The sequence below is a fragment of the Mytilus galloprovincialis genome, chromosome 9 (genome assembly GCF_965363235.1).
Source record: "Mytilus galloprovincialis chromosome 9, xbMytGall1.hap1.1, whole genome shotgun sequence".
Lineage (NCBI taxonomy): Eukaryota > Metazoa > Mollusca > Bivalvia > Mytilida > Mytilidae > Mytilus > Mytilus galloprovincialis.
The window spans coordinates 47,242,842-47,265,422 of NC_134846.1; the positions used below are offsets into that span (position 1 = coordinate 47,242,842).

The window sequence follows — 22,581 nt, forward strand, 5'->3', positions numbered from 1 at the left end:
ATATTGATACTTTGAATTTAGAAGTGAGGTTTTGAATAATGCAATTAAGGGAGTATCACAATAGTAATAACTAACATTTTAATATCTGCTACATATATCTGTATGCAGCTTTTCCTGAAATTGCAATAATCAATGTTGCATTTTTATCCGTTCGTTTAAAATTGCAATAATTAATGTTTAGTTTTGTCCTTTCGTTTAAATTTACAATAAAAACTGAACGCAATAATTTTTTGATCTTACAGTTATCATGAAAATGACATCAACAGTATTAGAAATAATTAAAATTTAATAAAAATGGAAGAAAACAACATTGTCAGTTGAAAAAGCATAATAATATATATAGGTAAATTAAAAAACAAAAAAAGCACAAGAGGATCTGTGAATTTCATTTACTTGTTAAAAACAGAAATGATGAAGAACACCAATAATAGTTTCAGCAATATTTTGAAATTTTCTTGTATATCTTGAGATTGTGTTCTTATTCTCATTTCTTTTCAGATTTAAAACAGTTCACTGTCATCTGTATCCCTACCTTTCTCAGTGTGTAGACATGCCAAGATGGTGACCAGTATTACATAGTGATTACCTATACCTACTGGCTTCAGATATAACTATAGTGCTGTTGCTGAAATGCTGCTGCAAGACTTTATATTTATATTATAGATTCAAGTCTTTTTGTAAATGTATCATGCACAAGCTGAACAATTTTAACGAGATCAACAAAAGATGAAAACTTTTTGATACATTTGTAAATGATAAGTTTTATAATCTGTGATATTGGCATGAAATGGTTGTAGTAGATTATATTTTTATAATTTGAATTATTGAAAATTATTGATTTTGTAACTATGTTTCAAAAGTGTTGCAAGTATTTTTTTTTGTTATGTTATTTTTTTTGGAAAAAAAGTCCCACTGAATTTGTGTTATTTAAGGGAGATAATTATGTAAATCCAAGTTAAGTTAAACCCAAATATTTTTTTAGACAACTGTATGCTAAAAAAAAGTGTTACAAAAATTAAAAATTAATTAGTACAGATAAAATAAAATGAAAAGGATGTTATAAATTTTATAAAACAAACAATATTCACTTAATTTTAAGAGAGATAATTGCACAAGATAACAATGCATGCAGGTATAAATATTACATGCTGTTGGTTTGCAGTAGTGAGCCTAATACAGATGCATAGTGCCTCAAAATTACTTTAAATGTGATTAAGATATAATTTGATATCAACATTTAAAGCTGCTGCAGATTGTTTTGAAAGTTTAATATAGAAAAAAGTGCAAAGTTTAAAGAAAAATTGAAACTGAAATATAGTAGTTACATTATTGTTGCAATACATTCCAGTTAGCTTTAAACAGTTTTAAAGGAAACATAGTTAGGAAGAAGAAAACACATCATGATTTTTTGGCTGATTTTATAGTTGTAAAACTGAGCTCTTTATGTTTTATATTTTGCAAAATTGCTGATACAACAAATGATAAAAAAAAAGAATTTCAGAATAGATGTTTGGTGCTTACATGTGAAGTGCAATTGATTGATAAGTTGGTTGTGTTCTGATCTCATTTAAATTTTATGTAAAATTTCATATCACATTCATCAAAATAAAGTTGTGACTAAAGTTTTATAATGAGAAAATACAATATTTTTATTGTGAATTTGTCCTTTATTTTATTTTTCATTATAATATCCATGACAGTTAACACTTTATTAACTAAAAGCTGATTTATGATTTCCTCTACCAGTTGATTATTTTTTTGTAATCAGCACATGGTTTGTTTTATTTCAGTCCTCCATTGTTCAAATTTAAATTTTAAAGTAAAATTTTCTTGCTTTCCCCTGATTTTGCTATTGGAATATCATGAAAAAAGGATGACCTGTCTGAAATAACTCTTTATGCAGATTATTGAAAGCAAGATAAAGTTTGTCTAAAAGTCAATCTAGAAACAGATTTTCTACTGAATCAATATATCACTGATCTCATCAGTTTAACTGTTCAGAGTGGAAAAGTACTTTATAGCTATACTGTGTATTTTTCCTTGGTCTTTCAAGCTTTAGTACTTTTCTCGGTCACATCTCACCGTAGGGCTATTGCCTTAGTTGAGATTGTAGCTGAGAATCTCTGTATGGTTTGAAAACCCATCAATAAGATATAAGTAAGTATCAAACTCATTGCAGTGGTAGAATCTATATTTTAACTTTCACATGAGATTATCATATATGATGTGATAACATCAGAGAAATAGACTATGAAGGAAAGATAACTCTCTTAAATGGCTTACTGGTGTGTGACTATATTGTCTAACTTGTTAATTACTTGTTTACATTTTGTTCATGTTTAAAAATGTAGTATTCTATGGATATATTTCTAATAGACTGAACTTATTTTTATTTTTCATAGAAATTAAGGTTAGTGTCCTTTTTTTAGTAACTTTTATTGCTTTTATGTTGATTTTTACTGTATTATAGTGACTAAAATTATATAAGATCATATAATTAAGTATTATTGTTTTTATCTGTCAATATGTAATATGAAATACCTGTATTAGATATTATGTACAAAGGGTGATTATGTACAAATTGTAATTTGTTCAGAAATTTTGTACAAGTTATGTTTTTTTTTGTGCAAATTTCTTAACTTAAATAGATAAACTAAGCCCACTGTCTTTGATAAAGCTTATCATTGTTGTATAAATCTGACCGAGGAAATATTTGCCACTGGACATTAAGCAACCAACAATCAATCGATGACTGTAAGTTCAGTCTGAAACATAACAATTATCCAAATGTCTATAAGAACACCAAAACATATTTCGTTGTCTTAGAATTTGGAATTACCAAAACAATACAAATAGAATCTAACCCAATCTGGTATCCTCATTTGGAGCTTTATGCCAAAAGAAATTATGAGATTCCAGTATAGATATTCATATATAAAACCTCAAGCATGTTTATAAAGGAAGATCAACTTTCAACACCTGATGAAAGAGGATGTGTGCATAAACAAGATGATAACTTGTATAAAAATTCTGTACAAAATTATAACTAGTACATAACATATACACAAACAATTGTAGAACAAAGTGTTGTATCAATCATAAATATTTGTCTCACATTTCTGTAGATATTTATATTTGTTTATGTTTGTATTTAACATATGTTAAGATAAAGTCTGGCAATATAAAATAGATTCTCCCCTTTATTATGAGGTTTATGTAAGAAAATTTCCAACAAGGGGTACTGAGTAAAAACAGTATTCAGCGATAGCTTTAAATGTAATCACAGGTTTCAAATAAAAAGCAAACTCTAATGACCTTTCTATAATAAACATGGAAGCTTGTGTTTAAAAATGCCCCCCTTAAAAATTTCATTAATTTTTGAAGCAGGGAACCTAAGGCTAAATATATCAATTAAGATGAAATATAAATAGGATTATTTGTTATAAATCTTTTTATCAACTAAATTCAACAATATAATGTTTATATAATGATCATTCAAATTTCGTTATAAATCAGTCACCATTAAGCTAGCTTATCACACATACCCTGTATTCGAATATTTATAGTACTGTCTTTACTGTCTTGCTTGTGAACTATTCAGTATTTTAGCAAAATCTTGGTGAAGTTTGTAGAACTGTAATTCAATCATTAATATTGATATTGATTTTAAGATTTGTCAATAGAAAGGAAAATATATGGAGAGTGGACATCAATCAAGATAAAGTATTCCCATTTCAGTTATAATATATCTCGTCAAATTCTGTCTCTTGGGTTCTATCTTACACTTTATCCCAATGTTAACCAAATAGGTTTCAGTATTTTTCATGTAAGAATTTTCACCTAAAAACAATCATCAATAGACTATACAACTACACTGAATGCTGAACATGAGACAGCTTTGATTTCTCCATTTTAGAATCTATTCAAATGCATTCTGGGTAATATTTATGAAGGCCTACCCCAAAACCCTGTGATTGGCAAAATAGCATCCCAAACAATTGAAATTTAGCCAATAATGTGATATTATTTTCATTTTGGGGTACACACAATGAAATTACCAAGAATGAGGAAACTGGGCAGAACAAAGGGAGAAATGGACCCCTTGTTTCTTTCTGTTTTCCATGTAATTGCTAATGAGTTAAGTGGTAAATTACACAAGATTTGTTATAATCTGATTGTTCTTGTGGTTCTGACTGGAACAGGCAAATGCATGCTTGTAGTTTAAATTCACTGAATTATTATTGCATTTATTTTTCTCAGATTTCAGTCTTCTTTTGGACACACAAATTTTAGATTTATGTATTTTTAAATAGTATGTATAACTACTGTTACAGTGATTTATATTCAGGTAATTTTATAGAGGAACTTCAGTAACTTATTATAAATCAATTTTTTATTTACAGATAAATTTTGTTAGGTACTTGATGAGTAGTTAAAATATAACAAATTACTGATGTTTCACGTTAATTGATTGTCATAAAGATGCCATAAAGGTTGTGCACAAATAGATATTAGATCTGTATATATGTATTTAGTGTTTCAATTCAGTGCCATGAAAAAAGAAATTTTTCAAATAATTGGAAATTTGAATAAATATGATAATGTTTGCAGGACAAATTTTAAAATATATAAACAGTGAAAGTGCTTTTACATGTTGATTCTAATTATTTGGTTTTCTTCAATGTATCATTTATAGTCTGATAGTAAATATTAGCCTTTTTTAAAAATCATTTTTGGAAATCAGCATGCCTGAAATAAGTAGAAAATATTGTTTCATATTATAGTTTTAAATTAATGGCTTTCTATTTTGAGAAAAAGATCTATAAAAAAGGAAAGAAAATTACTTTCACTTTCAGATTTATATTAAATGGGGGAAAGGAAGCACTTTGATTAATCAAATATGGGTAGTTGCATTTTTTGTATTTTAAGGCCTACAATTGAATTTTTAAAATATTAAATTTATATGCATCATTAGATTTTTATGTAATTGTTAAATAAGAAGTTTTATTGCATAGCAATATAATATTTCCCACAGAACGTAACCAAAAGTTAGCGTGCAATAAATTCTAATATTGCACCAGTGCAATAAATCTTCAAAATTCATGACGTCATCAACGACAAAATCTTAGTTTAAACCAATTTTTACTCTCAAATATTATATTGCTATACAATAAAAGGGTTATTGCATGAATATTTGGGAATATTGTCCCTCGTAGAACATATATTGCACTCGCAAGCTCGTGCAATATAAAATTCTACTCGGGACAATATTCCCCAATATTCATGCAATAACCCTATAGTATACAATTTCTATTTCAATAAAGGGACCAATATATATGACCACAGATATTTTGTAAATGTTTGTATTTTTTGTAAAATTGTTATTTTTATCTGTTGATAAATAGATTCATTATATTTTGCTATTTAGCATCACAATAAAATATTTTATGAACTATTGACTTGTTATACTGTCTACATCATCTGTCTGGATGGTCAGATGGTTTGTCTTAAAAATATTTTGAAGGCATTAATTATTCTTTAACAAGTTACAGGAAATGTTTGGAAAAGTCCTTTTGTTAATATATGAGCCGAGTCAGAGAGAAATTGACCTTATGCAAATAAATATCAAATCATCTGTTAAACTATTTTTGGTTAATAGTAAAAATTATGTCATGCAAAATGCCTATAATTTGCCTTTTTTGAATACATTGAAAATTCCTCTATTTGAACCAGTGCTGCCCCCTTCTTTCCCTTTTGTCAGAAATAAATTGTATCTTTCATCTTACTCATAAAGTGTTATATTTTAATTAATTATAGTCAAAATATTCATAAAACTTGAAATGTATGCATGATAACTGCTTAAAATGGGTCATTTTTAATCCTCAAAATATGCATTTTTGAGGTAAAATCAAAGGGGACCCGTAACCATGGCAACGGGGGCATAATCAAATTTTTTGTCAACATTTTTCTTGTAAGTTTAAAGATAGCTACCAACAGACCAATTTTCAAGAAAATCTGAGAGTATGCGTGCCGCAACTTGGTTGGTGGTTACAGAGAATTGCTATTAATATTCTCAATATGTTTGGCAACTTATTGGTGAATTTGTTTTTCTCTGTTTCAGATCTCCACATATCCACTTATCACTCATACGACATTAACAGTGTTTTTGGTGGTTATGACTTTGGAATGGCATGGCAAGTGATTACTGTACAACAAAATTCGACTACAAATACCTGGTTCCACCTTAAAAAATAGTGCAATTTGACGGACATCAATACAAAGCCCTTTATCTATGCATCCCAGTTCTTTGTTAAATGGTGGATAATTGTGTTACTAGTAGTTATACAATATCACTGTATATCTATTATATTTCAGGTAAGTCTTTTCACCACCGTACACCGACGAACACCCCTAAAACCAGGTGTGTTCAGTGGTGTTAGGTGGTGAAAAGACCTACCGGTATCAGAGACATATATATACATGTATGACCGTATATGTCTCAGGCCGTATTAGCTATATACAAGGCTACAGTGAAAATCAAGTCAACTTAAATTTCACTCATTATTAAACTAGTCTAGTATGCATAAAACCAAAATATCAGGTCAATTTTTATAATTTAGTTTTCAAAATTATAATTCAAAGTAAACATGTAAACAGTTTTTATTGTGCAAAAAAAGTGATACCTGACGGTTAAAATGCATAATTTTACCATGTATACACAATTGACATGAAACATAATACATAACAAATGTTTTAAACAAGTGAAGTAGATATTAATAACATGTATAATGATGTATACTATAAGTATATAATTGACCAATGTGGACCTTATTTTTGCAATTCCATAGATTGCTTTATAAGGGGATTTCTAACATTACTGTTAATTTTGCAATGAAGGAAAAAGTGTTCTTTTTCATCTAAAATTTTACAAACTTTGCACAGTCTGTGTTCTCTTAGAATTTTTTTTTATAGCGTCCTATTTCAATTTCCAAATTATGGTCACTTACACTGAAAAAAGAAAAGTGCATTTAATTACATAGACATGGTAATATGAGAGAGGCGCTACCTTTAATGCCAGCTTTATACCAAGACTTTGTCCTGCATATAATTTGTATTCAAAATAAAATAATAAGTTTAGATCAGAGACATATATATATATATTCCAAGGTTCCAATGGAATATGTTTAGGGGATGACCATTAAACTTCATTTCTTAGATCATGGTTCATTTATGTGATAGTTGTAGTAAAGCTTTATATTTAGGACTATCATCATAAAATCAATGGAATGTAAAGAAGGCGAGACATTTCAGCTTGTGCACTCTTTTCTTCTTTGCCATTATTACAAAATTTAAAAAAACAACAAAAAAAATCACCAAACTATTGCGGCATATGTTAACATTAACAGTCTCAGATACAAATTTGATGAGGTAAAAGAACTACTCACAGATAATATAGTTGACTTACTGATGATTGCCGAATCAACTTTCAAGACAACCTATTTCAAGTTGAAGGATATAAATTACAAAGGCGTGACAGAAATCAGTACGGCAGTGGCTTACTTACCCAGATAAAGTTGAAAACAATGTTTCGAATCTGATATACTTGAAAATATTTGCTATGAAATTTATATAAATGATGCCAAATGGCTTGTTATGGGAGCATACAAGCCTCGAGCATACAAGCCTCCATCCATGAAAAATTATGACTTTATTGAAAATTTTACAAAATCACTAGATAAATGTTTTGTGTCATATGCCAATATTATTATTTTTGGTGACCTAAATTTTGATATGTTGTCTGCTGAAAAATCTCAGACTCTACATGATATATTTGATATTTTCAACTTGTCCCAACTGGTTTAAGGCCCAACATGTTTTAAAAAGGGTTGTAACCCATCCCTTGTAGATGTTATTATTACAAATAAAAAGAATTTGTGTTTTAAAACAATAAAAAGTCCAAATGGTGTTAGTGACTGTCACAATATTATTTCAACAGTTGTGAAAGGGAATTTACCTGCACAAAAATGCAGGGATGTAACATATAGAAGTTACAAAACTTTTGATATTGATGAATTTACAAATGATTTACAGAAAATAAAGATTTCAGAAAAATGTACTGAGAAAGATTTAAATAGTATATATGATGATTATGAAGAAGATTTTAAAAACATATTAAATAAACATGCACCTGTAAAATCTAGGGGTCAAAGAAATAAACCACTTCCATGTATGAATAAAGAACTGAGAAGGGTCATATATAGAAAACAAATGCTTTATTCACAATAAACTAAAAATCGGAGTGACAAAAAATGGGAGAAATTTAGAAAACAAAGAAATTTGGTAACAAAGGTAAAGAGAAAATAAATAAAAGTATACTTTTTAGAACGTTGTTCTGGTGGGTCAAAATCTTGCGATTTTTGGAAAACAGTCAAACCATTTTTCTCAAAAGAGGGGAACTTTGGAGAGCAAAAAATTATATTATGTGAAATTGACAAAATTGTAAATTGTTCAAATGAAGTTTTAAATGTTTTTAATAATTTTTTCTCCACAGTAGCAGACAAAATTTGAGCAGATGTGGTATATGACCCCTCCAATCACCCAAGTATTATAAAAGAAATTTTAAGTAACAGAAAACATAATTCTGTTTTTGAGTTTAAAAAAGTATCTAAAGATAATGTTGAAATTTTTTTTAAATAAAATAAACATAAAGAAGGCTACAGGAGCTGATGGTATTCCAGCAAAAATAGTAAAAAAATGTAAATCTTATATTGCACCACAGCTGGCAACTCTTGTAAATTTGCCAATTGATAATAACTGTTTCCCCGATAAGTATAAAGAAGCCCAAGTGACCCTCCTTCATAAAAAGAGTGACCCATTATTAAAAATAAATTATAGACCAGTTAGCGTCTTATCCATATTTTCCAAAATCTTTTAAAAACTATATGAAACTGATTATTTTGATAAAATATTAAATCCATTTTTGTGTGCATTTAGATGTGGACATGGATGTCAGACCACACATCTCAGAGTGTTAGAAGACTCGCTTGAAGCTCTTGATAAAAACCAGTACATTGCAGCGGTAATAATGGATCTTTCTAAGGCTTTTGACTGCCTGCCGCACAATATTATGCTAGATAAATTATCAGCATATGGTTTAACCCCCAATGCAGTTGCTCTTATTTATCTAATCGAAAACATGAAATTAAAGTCAACAATGTTCTGAGTGGTTGGGCTGACATCCATAAAGGCGTACCACAGGGTTCGATACTAGGGCCTTATTGATTAACATATTTATAAATGATATTTATCTATGTTAAAAATGGTAGTTTATATAACTATGCAGATGACAATACTTTCTTTCTGTACTCCAGATTTCGATTTATTAATATCAACTTTGGAATCTGATTCATAAATACTTATTGAGTGGTTCAGGGTGAATAATATGCAAGCAAATCCTGACAAATTTCAAGTTTTGGCTGTTGGCAAAAAGACCTTTGAAAAGAACCCATCTATACATATTTAAAATTCGAACCTTACATGTAAAAAAACAGTGAAATTATTACGCATAGAAATATACTACCAGCTAAACTTTGATGTTCATATCAGCTCAATCTGTAGGAAGGCATCACAGCAATTAAATGTTTTAAAACGTTTAGGCTCAGTTTTGGATAGACTTAGTAAACTTACTATATTTCATACTTTTATTCTTAGAAATTTAATTTTTGCCCTTTGGCATGGCATTTTTGCACTGAGAAAAATTCCAAAAAAAAATAAAAGGTGCAGGAAAGAGCACTCCGTTTTGTATATGAGGGTTTTACCAGCTCTTACGAGGACCTCTTACTTAAACCTAAGGTGCCCTCCTTGCAGATCAGACGGATAAGAACAATGGCTCTAGAAACTTTTAAAATAATTAACAACATAGCTCCTGTGTGCTTACAAAATTTGGTGAATGTCAAAAAATCTAAATATTCTTTCAGGTATGTAAATATTCTTGAAATTCCACAGGTCAAGTCAGCCCGTTACGGTAAAAAAAAATCGTTCAAATTTGCTGCTGCTACATTATGGAACAGCCTTCCAACCCATTTCAGGACTGAAAACAGTTTTTCACATTTTAAAAGTCTTGTTCAGTCCTGGAACGGTTTGGAATGTCGCTGTTCTGCTTGCAGATAATTCTTGAGCTGTTTATTATTTATGCTGCTTTTGGTTGATCAGGTCTAGCATGTTTTTACTTCATTCGATAATTTGTTGCTTATTTTAATTTCATGCTATGTATGTGAGATTTCAACTTTGTATTACAGGTTGTTTTATATGTCTCAATTAATGCACTGTTTTTATATGTTATTTATATGTTTTTATATTCGGTCAAAAGCTCCTTAGAGCTTGTGTTGCTTATTTGTACTTATGCCGAATCAAAATAAAGTTTTCTTATCTTATCTTATCTTATAATCCATAACTTTATCAAATTGTAGATTTTCATGAAGATCGAGGTGGAGAATTTGTAAGGAATAGTTGATTTCTATCTGTCAAAGTTATCGCAAAAAATGCAAAACATGGGTAAAATCACCAATAAAAGGCAAAAGTATTGTAAAACTATAAGTATGGTAGCCTTATATACTGAGGCTACTGACGATTCCGACCATGCACATCAAGTTATTTGTAGGTCCTATCTAGCGAATGGTTTTAAGGGTTTTGGGACTTGCAAAATTTTAACAAACACCGCAAAAAGAGAAAATATCTGTATTCAAGATTTTTCACAATGGTCAATAACATCTTTAAAGGGTATATTTACCATGTCTATAAATTTGATATATGAGTAAGGTTGTCTTAATGATAATCAAATTGTTTTTCTCAATAATAATTTTGAAGAAAACACCACAACATTGCGCACTTCGCTAAATATTGACATTAAAAGAAAGATAACTCAAAAATGATCGTCCGATTTTTCAGAAAATGAATCGTAAGATCATGTATAAATTGTTTTTACTGCTTTAATAATTTATATTTTTTCCGCTTTCCTCGCTTACAATTTTCAAAACTGCATTTAAATCTATAGAAAACATCACCGTGTATTTCTTATTCCATATATTCAAAGCGCTCTTTCCGTCGCGAAGTAAGGAGAAACTTAGTGACGACTTCGATTGACGTCGGACGTCATAATATCTTCAGTAGCAACGTTGTTGTCGAGCGAATCAGTTTATATTTATTTTATGCACAGAGAACGAAGATAAAAGAAAGAACAGCGTATAACCTAGAAGATGAATCAGGAAATGAAAGAGTTGAGTAAGTATAAATTATTCTTATTTTAGAAATTGTATTCTTGCATTTGGGATATATCTTGATATTAATTCTTATTTTGGAAATTGCACTATTGCATGTCATCTGCATCTTTCTGAATATATCTTTTTCGACATATGCAATGGAAACTTGTAATGATTGCGAATGTCACAAGATGCAGTCAACATCTTCCGGTTGTTCGTGCTTCAAAATAACTACTTGTATATATAAAGATTGGTTTCAAATGCTTTGTTAGTGTGCTCTTCAGCTTTGCGCATACGGTAGGAAAATATCAGGGTTAAACTATATTTTTATTCATATAGTTGAACACCCTTTCCTCGTTTTCACCTTGGCTGTCTACGCTACTTTTAACTTTTAGTAATACGATACTATATATTACGATTTAGTTTTGCATTTAATGCTTTATGAAGATATGAAAAACCTTAACAATTACTAGTATAATGTGGATAACGAATAATTAGAGTAAAATCATATATATCCCATATTTTTATATAAGAAGAGAGAAGAGTTAACTTGTAAAACAAACTTGGGTACGTAGTGTATGACTCGTGCATTTTAAGTTAACGGAAAGGCTAGATTTTGTCTAGCTGAAAAAGGTACAAAATTATTATGTCTGTAGCTGTCACAGAGAATTATAGACCCCTTGACATAAAGTCATCCATATTTTGAGTGAAAGGTGAGAGATTTTTATATAATGCCCCTCAACCCCCTCCCCCCCCAAAAAAAAGAGTAAAAAACACTGTTTTTTTATTTTATTTACGTGAGGGGGTCGGGTGTCACAGTGTGCTCCTTTTCCTAAAGTTCTCTTTTCTTTTCTTGTCTTCCAAGACTAATTTTTGGATTATAACTAAGCTAAATTTCATTCATTTAGACCTGCAATTGTAAAGGCCTTTTTTAACTACACTTGCTTTGAACATCTTTTCCACCTGAACACAGCTGTAGCGAATCGAATAATTTTGTAAAACTAATTCTCCGATTAAATATATATAATTATCTTTTATTTCCCATTTTCCTTGTGATTTCAATTTTTTAGAGTCCCTTTCATAAGATTATATCATTCTTGGAAGTTCATAATATCATGTTCCATTGTCAATTCCGAAAACTGCAAAATTTATCACAAATATTTCAGCCATGATCTAAAAATTGAAAATCAGTGATCAGATTACACGCCTCCCCTGTGTGCTACTGAAGATAATGTTACACGCACTTCCGAACGCACTTTATATGACATGCGCATTACAATGGCCGGACAAATATCCCTGGCACTATTCGTCCGGCTAGCCGGACAAATAGCCACTCCGTATAGATAAGTGGCATTAAAAAAAATATATTTTTTTGTTGGTATTTCAGGAAAGTTTGAACGCCTAACATAATGAAGGCATTACACAATTACTCTCGATTTTAGGGCAATACAAGTTGTTAGACTTAACTTATATCCATTTTTGACGTTATCAAAGAAAAAATATAAATCTTAAAAAAAATGGAACGTAGCGACGTCGCGTACGGTGTTGGTGTTAGTTTTGGTAACGTTATTTAGACGTTATTTTTCATGCATTGCATAATAACGTCGTACTTTTTTTTATTTCGTGGAGCTCAACCATACAGCATAATTTATATGAGCGGTTTGCTTGACTTGCTACGTATAGAACCGAAATGCAAAAGTGGCACACATTTTTTTAAGTACAGTTAAATTAAAACGGAAAAATAATATTCATTTACATTAGTATCCCCTTGGAGCAAAGATATTTTCTCTTTCTTTTGATTGAAACAGGATATTTTAAAAACAAGTTTAAACCACTGTCTTTTCTGTTGCTTTTTCTTTTAGTTTAAACATATTTATTTATAGGGGATTGGGAAACAAGTTATTACAACTTATATAAATCCGTTTCAACTTTGAGGGTGCGAGTACTTCCTTGTAGCCTTAGCCTGCTCTTTCCGAAATCTAAAAGGGTGAATTTTATGTGCAAGAGATATTGCTCTCTCTTAATAAAACACGGGTCAGTCATTTATCGCCCCCTGCCGACGGACTATCATTGTTTCACAAGACCATCATACTCGCAAATGGTGTCAAGGGCTTATTCTTTTATCCGCTTTTGATAATTTCCGAAGAAAAATGTTATTAGTTGAATCGTTTGTTTCATCGCCTGTATTAAATGTTAAAAGAATCAACAGTTGAAAGCAAATTCAAAATTAACCACAATAAAATTAATTTAATCAAATTTGCCAATTTCATAAACAAAAAGAAATTTAATCTCAACTATGAACAAAAAAAACAGATGGGCGCGGATAATTTTAGCGCAAAACTACTAGGGGACATTTTAGGGCAGACGTTAGAGCCAATTGTAGCGCAGGATTAATCCGTTCAGCTGTATTTTCGATAGCCCATTTTAGCGAAAACTTTCCTAGTTGAATAATACTAAAACCACGAGCATTAATTTATGCTGGTTTAATATTAAAGTTGTATGTATATGTTGTGTACAAGTTGTAATGTTGTACAAATTATGATATGTACAGAATTTTTGTACAAGTTATCAGTGTTTTATGACCTGCTGAACAAAAATGGATGATGCAAGCACACAGTCTTTTGCTCCGCATATTTCTGTGAATTTTTCACAACTTTATGACACAGTCTAATACTGAGCATTGATACAAAAACATTATAAGACCTTACAAAGATTTTGTATAGATATAAATATGGTATAAGGAAAAAAGGAAAATTAGAATTTAAACTATTTATATATGTTCACTTTGGTTCATCATGAAAATAAAAGTAATTATATAGTTGTCACTCAGCTATTTACGTTTTTCTTGATACTATCATCAACTTGCAAACAACAACATATATAAAAATACAATGTATAGGCGAATGTGCTCCACAATCTAGACAAGATAAAGAGAAAAATCAGCAACTTTATCAACAGTATTGTACTGATTGTGCTGGGTTTTCTCTTCTAGATCTCGCGCATGGGTCTTTGTTTTTTAATAAAAAGTGTGCAAACAAAATAAATATTGAAACAAATATATATAGAAAAATGCAAGGATGAACTTAAGGATGTTTCATTTATCCTTGTATGTGCCCAAATTGATAAAGAAGCATGCCAGCATTTTTTATCCTTTCATGTTCCTATGTCCCTAGAAACACACTATCCATTCTTTCTGATTTGCAAATGTGCAATATAAATTTATCCTTTTTCTATTATAATCGTTCGTTCTAAGACACCAGGTTCCATGTACTGAATAGAGAACCTTCAAACTAGTCCCCTAAACTGCCTCAAATAAAAGATAAAAGGGGAGGGAGAGGGTTTCAGAAACATTAAACCTGTTAAGAAAGTTTTGAATAAGCATTCAATGACATATTTGTCGCTGGACGTCAGATAAACAATGAATCAATACACAAACAAATGCCCCAATTTGGGTTACGCAATGTTTCAAACAATCTCATTATTATAATTAAATCATACTATTGGTAGAGAAATTCACAATTTGTTATATCAAATTGACAATTTGTTATTTCTAATTGACAATTTGTTATATCAAATTGATAATCTGTTATATCAAATTGATAATTTGTTATACCAAATTGATAATCTGTTATATTAAACTGATAATTTGTTAAATCACATTCATAATCTGTTATATCAAATTCATAATTCGTTATATCAAATTGGAAAAAGTTAATTAGCATGGCACGTAAAGGCTTCCGCAATTTTCGACGTTAGGCACTACATGTCAAGTTTTACAGAACGTAACGTCAAAACAAGTAAAAAAGCATGGTGTGACATTATGACTAGACAAAAGTAGTCGCTGACTGTTTCGTTAATACTTCCGACATGTGATCGAAAATGGGTTCAAAAAAATCCCTGAACAGTAGATTTTAATGTTATATAGTATTTTTTGTGCTATTATAATTTCAAGTTCCCCACCTCCAAAACTGTATAATATGACTTATCATACTTGTAACAAAAATGTAAAAAACGGCGTTTTGTGACATTTTGACTAGACAAAAACAAAGAGATCGCGTTTAATTTTTTTTTCAATATTTTCTCTTAAAACTTCGACACAATTTTTTTTCATACACTTAAAAAAAAAGTTTTCTCGTTTGAATAAAATTTCATATCGTAGAAAAGAATGCAACTGCCTATTACTTTTCATAAGACACTTAACAAATACGCCAAAACGTCAGAAAACGGCGAGTGTGACATTTCAACGGATTTAATAAAATGAACAATTTAGGACATAATTTAAACAATACTTACTAATTGAAGACATAGAAAGTTGTATATTTATTGTATAATTTTGACACAGGAAGGGTGGATATGTAAATTGTGGTTTGGATCTGCAGCATTCGTTCGAATTTTGAAGAGCTCCAAAAAATATGCGAGATTTGGGTTTTGTGACAGAAATACAAATTTCAAAAAATCATTAATTCTGCCACGATCTTTTGAAATGTTGTAACACAACTTTTTATATTTTTTTTCCTTATTATTTACGGAATAAAAAGATATATCATTTTCGGAATAATCTATTTGAATTACCTTTAAAAATCACTCTTAACTTCACCCCTATCCATATTTTGTTTCAATTTTCGGCTTGACCACAAAACAAAGTGAACTTTTCGTCCTGGTCAGACGCGTCCAGTTAACGTTGACGTCATAAATAAAACATACACCATTAACACCAAAGACTACTCTTGTTAGCAGTACAACTTTTTTTTAATAAGTTTAAAAAATGACAAGAATAACTTCAAAGCAACGCTGATCATATGTTGCGGTGTTACTTGTCTACAAGCTCAAAATCAGTGTTATTAGGGATCATTTGAGTAACAAAATGAATAAAAGTATTGATTTTAAGGCATATTCCATTTCTACTTTTAATTACGCACATTTTGATATATACATTTATATAGTTATCAATTCCAAAACTTCTAACAAATGCAATAAAGGCGAACTAGAAAGCAAAACCCGTATTATCACCAACACCGTACGCGACGTCAGCGTGATTCAAAGTTCGGCGGTCAAAGAATTAAAATTTTTGAGGGCCTCAATGAAAATTAGACTAGTTATAATCGAGTTACCCTCCTTAAATAAAGAATTTGTTATTATATATTCGGCACCATGGAGCAAGCACGCTTTAGATTTATACTTCTGTATATAAGTAAAATTTTCGAATATACTATTTAGGAAATGCTGGAAATATGAAATATAAAATTAAACTGATTTTTTTGTTATTAATCCGACTTGGATAATCGAATCTTTGTCAAATTAACATGGGACAATCACACCATTACGTAAAGTTGTGTTATAATATGGCGGTTTTTTTTGGCCGTCAGCCTGGCCTTTTATAAATTAATATATCGTTGTGCCATTTGCAGGTATGGATGAAGATAGCGCGATCTTTGAACGCAACTTCAGCGGGTTTATCCTATCTGTATTGCATTCTGCTTGCAGCGAAATGGAATCAGATGCAATGTCCGTTCAACAAACAATAGACACAGACACAGCGAGTGAAGAGGAAAGAGTTGCTTTCTTTCGAGATTTCAGAACCAAAGAGTTTGAGAGACTTAATGCAACCACGACAGAACAAAACGCTGAAGCAGAAAACACAGAAACAGCGAGTGAAGACGAAAGAGTTGCTTTCTTTCGAGATTTCAGAACCAAAGAGTTTGAGAGACTTACTGCAACAATGAAAGAACAAGTGGAAAAAGCAGAAATTCAGGACGTCCAAGCCAAACCAATAATTCGAATAGAGGAGATTATACAAAATCAGGCACTAGATACAAAAGAAACAGCTATTGAGGAGGACCGTGTAGCCTTTTTCCAATCGGTTAGGGATGCAGAGCGAAAAAAACTTGTTGAAGCATTTGAGAGAGAAACAATATGGAAAGAAGAAAGAGAGGAGAGACGAGAGAAAAAAAGACAGGAACATATCAGGAAAATGTTTCAGGAGTTTCATACACCAGCAGTTAGTCCATTATCGGCCTCATATGAACCAGGTTCATCAAAAGAGCAGTACCATCTGGTATTTAAAAATATACTATAATTTTGCATCCTTTTTAAAAAACATAAATAAATGACGAAAACAATAAATCAATATATATTGGTACGAAGTTTGAACCATTATATAATTGTTCCATACGATCGCATTCAGACGATTCGTTGTTGGTCACAGGTGTTGGTAATGGTATTTTTTCTGGATTTTATAATACATACAAAATGTATGTAAATTGTTAAAAAGTTCATTCATGACTAGGTGTATTCACTTGATTTCTAGAATGTTTGTTTCGATTTTGTAGAAAAGAAAGTGTCTAGTGAATTACACAATGTAAATGCTAATTAAATAATTATTTTTTTTTATTTTCAAGTATCCAAGCAGCAGTAATACTGAGTACAATATAATGCTTAAATCTTCAGTCTCAAAACTCCACGAGAGAGTGAAAGCTTTCACCGAAGAACAAAAAGATCTCCAGCGAAAACTTGAACTATCACATGCTACAAACCCCAGAGCGGATACAGATGAAAATAGAGAAAATAGTGAGTTTTATAACAAGTTATTTGTGAAATAGTAATATTGAAAGTAACGACGTGTACTAGGAAACAAAAAACAATAACAGACGCTATATATTTTTTTAATTTTTTTTGGCGAAAAAATAAGTCAAGCTGAAATTTTTTATAATCTGGTCATGGGCTTTGCTCATTGTTGAAGGCCGTACGGTGACCTATAGTTGTTAATTTCTGTGTCATTTTGGTCTCGTATGGACAGTTGTCTCATTGGCAATCATACCACATCTTCTTTTTTTATATACGCTAAATATATCAGTAAGTTTGAAGAACATTTTTTTAGAAGAAATGAAATTCTAATTTATGTTCTCAATATTACTGTTATGATATGAAAGCCGGCATTAGTAACTATAAATGTCTAAGTTAGCAAGCAATAGCTAATTTGGAAGCTCAGCTGAATATCAACAGATGAAAAAGGTTCACGGCGAAACTAAATATAAATTTTACTTTTTTATTTTTATACAATAGAGTATTTTATACACATGACGAACAAACAAAGGTAGTAACTATACTACCATTATATTTTCATGCCTTAAGATTAATTTAAACTGTAAGGTAACGTATAGAACTTTTTTATGTGGTTGGTCTTTGTTGCTGTTTTAAGGTAGTATTGTTCTTTGTATTTCCATACACTGTTAATAGATCGATTTTTTTTCATTTTCGCTATTTTATGTCGTCATGCATGTTGCATGTTCCTTTCCTTGTTTTACTCCTATATGAGGATTGTTCTAAATTGTATAGTTGTCTCTATATTATTATATATTAAACCTGCATCTTTCTTATTTCATTAATCTAAAGCATTAAATCTTAATTCTTAATGCAACTGATATCGTATATATGAGTTATTTTGAAAGAAAGAAACATGTTAAAAAATTAGGAGAAATATAGGAAAGCAAACTCTAAAAACCGCGCTTATTATATTGGTTTGAAATCTACCGTCATCTATCATTGTTGTTTATTACATTGTTTATTTTTTATCCATAACTGGGAAAAAAAGTCCTTCATGCGATAAATTAGCTTATGCCCCATCCCCTTTTTACCGGTATCCTTAGAGAGTTAGTAAAATCAGTATATAGATGATATGGACGAAAATAAGGTATTCAGGCGACCGAAACCCCATAGGTTTTACTTACTCTATCTGGATCCACAAAGTGTCAGCAGCAAATCATTTTAAAAACTGTTAATTATGTTTTAAACACGTGACTCAAATACAAAGGTTGAAATAATTAAACTACAACATTAAATTCAATAGGTCATATCAGCATAAGAACATGTAGTGATGCAGCAATACTTAAGACCGACAGAATCAATGACGTAAAGAGAACAGGCTCCGCTAGGAGTTTTGTGAACAGGATCTTCAAGGTAAATATATGATATGAGAGAACTTGTTTGATGAAATATACTCATTTTAATGTTCTCTTTTAAGAAGCTTAAAACACAAATTTGACTGCAAAAAAAAAAAATACTTTTCCATGTTAAGAAAAACAGCACCACAAAATGGTAACTTGTTGGTGAGAATTAGACGGAGAGAGCTTTTGAAGTGAAAACTATGTATTTGCGGAGGGATACTTTAAAAACATTTCTTATAAAGAAAAGAATGGAGAGTATTGATTCAAATATATATATAGAGACTCTGACATGTTAATTTTTGGCACTAAATTATATGTCTCGGCATACAAAAATCCGATACTGGTTCTACCACATACTAGTTCACAAGATACACAGAAGAACAAACGTTTAGTGGAAGCTAACATTCTAGATCTATTGACTTATGGAACTTATAGTTCTGATTAAATAATATTGCTTGATACCATTTTTATTGTATTGCTTGATAGCATTTTATATTGTATTGCTTGATAGTATTTTTATTGTCATATATCGGTATCTCATTTGATTGCCGTATATATCCCGTATCTCAATTTTACTGCTGTATATATCCCTTGTCTCATTGTACTGCTGTATATATCCCGTATCTCATTTTTACTGCTGTATATATCCCATTCTCATTGTACTGCTGTATATATCCCGTATCTCATTTTTACTGCTGTATTTATCCCTTGTCTCATTGTACTGCTGTATATATCCCGTATCTCATTGTACTGCTGTATATATCCCGTATCTCATTGTACTACTGTATATATCCCGTATCTCATTGTACTGCTGTATATATCCCGTATCTCATTGTACTACTGTATATACCCGTATCTTATTGTACTGCTGTATATATCCCGTATCTCATTTTTACTGCTGTATATATCCCTGGTCTCATTGTACTGCTGTATATATCCCGTATCTCATTTTTACTGCTGTATATATCCCGTATCTCATTGTACTGCTGTATATATCCCTTGTCTCATTGTACTGCTGTATATATCCCGTATCTCATTGTACTGTTGTATATATCCCGTATCTCATTGTACTGCTGTATATCCCTTGTCTCATTGTACTGCTGTATATATCCCGTATCTCATTGTACTGCTGTATATATCCCTTGTCTCATTGTACTGCTGTATATATCCCGTATCTCATTGTACTGTTGTATATATCCCGTATCTCATTGTACTGCTGTATATCCCTTGTCTCATTGTACTGCTGTATATATCCCGTATCTCATTGTACTGCTGTATATATCCCTTGTCTCATTGTACTGCTGTTTATATCCCGTATCTCATTGTACTGTTGTATATATCCCTTGTCTCATTGTACTGCTGTATATATCCCTTGTCTCATTGTACTGCTGTATATATCCCGTATCTCATTGTACTGCTGTATATATCCCTTGTCTCAGATCAATACAGGTATAACTGTATATACTTCTATCCCATTTCTTTCATATAATTTCTGTCTCGTAACCTTAATAGCATTGACAATGTAAAATTTTCTAAAATTAAAACACAATTGATATTTTGTTTTGATGAAGAAATAGTATTCAAATTGATTTTTTTTTCTTTTTCAGAGAAGCAAATCGACGACAGCTGATATAAGCACTAAGCCTGTAGACCGAGAAGAACTAAAGCTAGATTTGTCCCTGTTGAACGATAACAAAGAGAAAGATGAAGGTAACAACTTAAATAATACTACAAACATTTTACTTACGTAACAACTCTTCAACAATATTCATCTTCTCGTGTGTTGTTGTCGAAAAATACCATGGTATATGGGCATTTGAACAATTTGAACAAGTCACCTTTTGCACAGATAAAAATACTGACAAATAATATTCTATTTTTTTATTTTTAAAGATATTCTAAATAAAACACTGCTTTTTTTTTTTGTTATTTGAAAAGCGTATCTGGTGAAGTCTATTCTTCAAAAGTATTGTCCATGCACAGCTAACGGAATGGTACTCTCAATCCAATTGAAGCTTTCACGTTTAAATCATGATTTAAGTTAAATTATATGTTGTAATAAAATCATGGTTGCAACCCCCTTCATTAAAAAAATGATGATGTCGATTTTTGGGGATTTGATAATCTGAAAATTTTCATTTCGACTGTCCGACAAATTTTTGTTCTAAAGCGTATCATTGATCGGTTATTCTAGAACCATTTGTCATGTGGTCTAGGATTGACCAATAACTTTGTATTGATTCAAATACAACACAACTTAATGTTATAACTTATTCTCATCATTTTTTTTATTTAGACCAACCAGATACAGCAAGAACATCAAACAGTGACTGGTACACACTCAGTGATTTTGAAGAAACACCCAGACCAAGACTAAAGCCATTTTTTACTCCACTAAAAGAAACACAAGAGACAACAATATCAAAGTCCACAAGTCATAAAGTCGCCGAATCAATGAACCAATTTGTACTCCACGAACTAACCAAATCAGATCCGACTGAAATACCAGTTCACACTTGTTCTACTGGTAGATTTCAACGTTTTAGGAAATGGTTCAAACGACTTTGCTGCTGTTGCTGTAGGCAGAATACCGAAGACCGGGATACAGTTTGTTATTGATTTTTTTATTCACTTATAGTTCATTGTTTATTATTTTTTTATCATTAAAATTTTGTTTTGTTTTCACCTGTTGTTGTTTTATAGTGTTTATGCATACATATAGAAAATAGCTTCTGTTCTTTTAAAAAACAAAATACTCAATTTGAAACAAAAATACAATTAAGGGCATATATTAACTGAGAATTAGAAAAATGGCCACATCATGCAGAACACAGAAGCATTTAGGAATATAATTGTTTGTGTGTGTTTGAATTTCGTGCTACACTTAGCCACGTACGCTCGTAATTCAAAATATCGGATAACAGAAAGCCAGAAGGAAGCAGGAAACAGATAAAAAATGGGGCGAAAAAATGTCCTCATTTAGCAAGTAATCTGATGAATAGAAAAAAAATATTTATTTATTTATTTGAAGTATATGCACCTAAAAATATGATACATTTTACATATATATTTGCGTTGTTTTGGTTAAATTTACACATTAACATGCGTGAAATGTCTCGCCTACCAGTAACGGATCCAGCCATGATCCAGTGATTCCTTCAATAAGCAAACAAAGTTTTCATGGAAAAGAGGGAAACCAGGTTTTTTTTTGAAAAGTAAAAAGGGCCAAATAAAGTAAAAAGTTGAAGAGCATTGATGACCAAAAACTCCTGAAAGTCTTGCCAAATAGATCAAAGGTGATCTATTCATGAGGTACTGAAAAGCCTCAGTATTTCAAAACTTCAAAGTTTTGTAAACAGATAATTTATAATTGTGACCAT

General features: G+C 30.7%; 2 protein-coding genes across 2 annotated transcripts in view; both read left to right on the forward strand.

Annotated features, from left to right (window-relative positions):
• LOC143045157 (beta-1,3-N-acetylglucosaminyltransferase radical fringe-like) overlaps positions 1–5,452 on the forward strand; it is a 31,829-nt gene extending 26,377 nt beyond the window's left edge. The window contains exon 10 of the mRNA XM_076217466.1: positions 499–5,452. Within this exon, the coding sequence (XP_076073581.1) occupies positions 499–565 (67 nt within the window). The 3' untranslated portion in view covers positions 566–5,452. The remainder of the gene's footprint in view (positions 1–498) is intronic.
• A 5,707-nt stretch (positions 5,453–11,159) lies between these two features.
• LOC143046923 (uncharacterized) lies at positions 11,160–21,827 on the forward strand. Its single transcript, XM_076219970.1, has 6 exons — positions 11,160–11,280; positions 16,667–17,313; positions 17,657–17,825; positions 19,105–19,214; positions 20,809–20,911; positions 21,498–21,827. The coding sequence occupies exons 1-6, from the start codon at positions 11,256–11,258 to the stop codon at positions 21,818–21,820; spliced, it is 1,377 nt and encodes a 458-aa protein (XP_076076085.1). The 5' UTR covers positions 11,160–11,255; the 3' UTR covers positions 21,821–21,827.
• Positions 21,828–22,581: the final 754 nt, after the last annotated feature.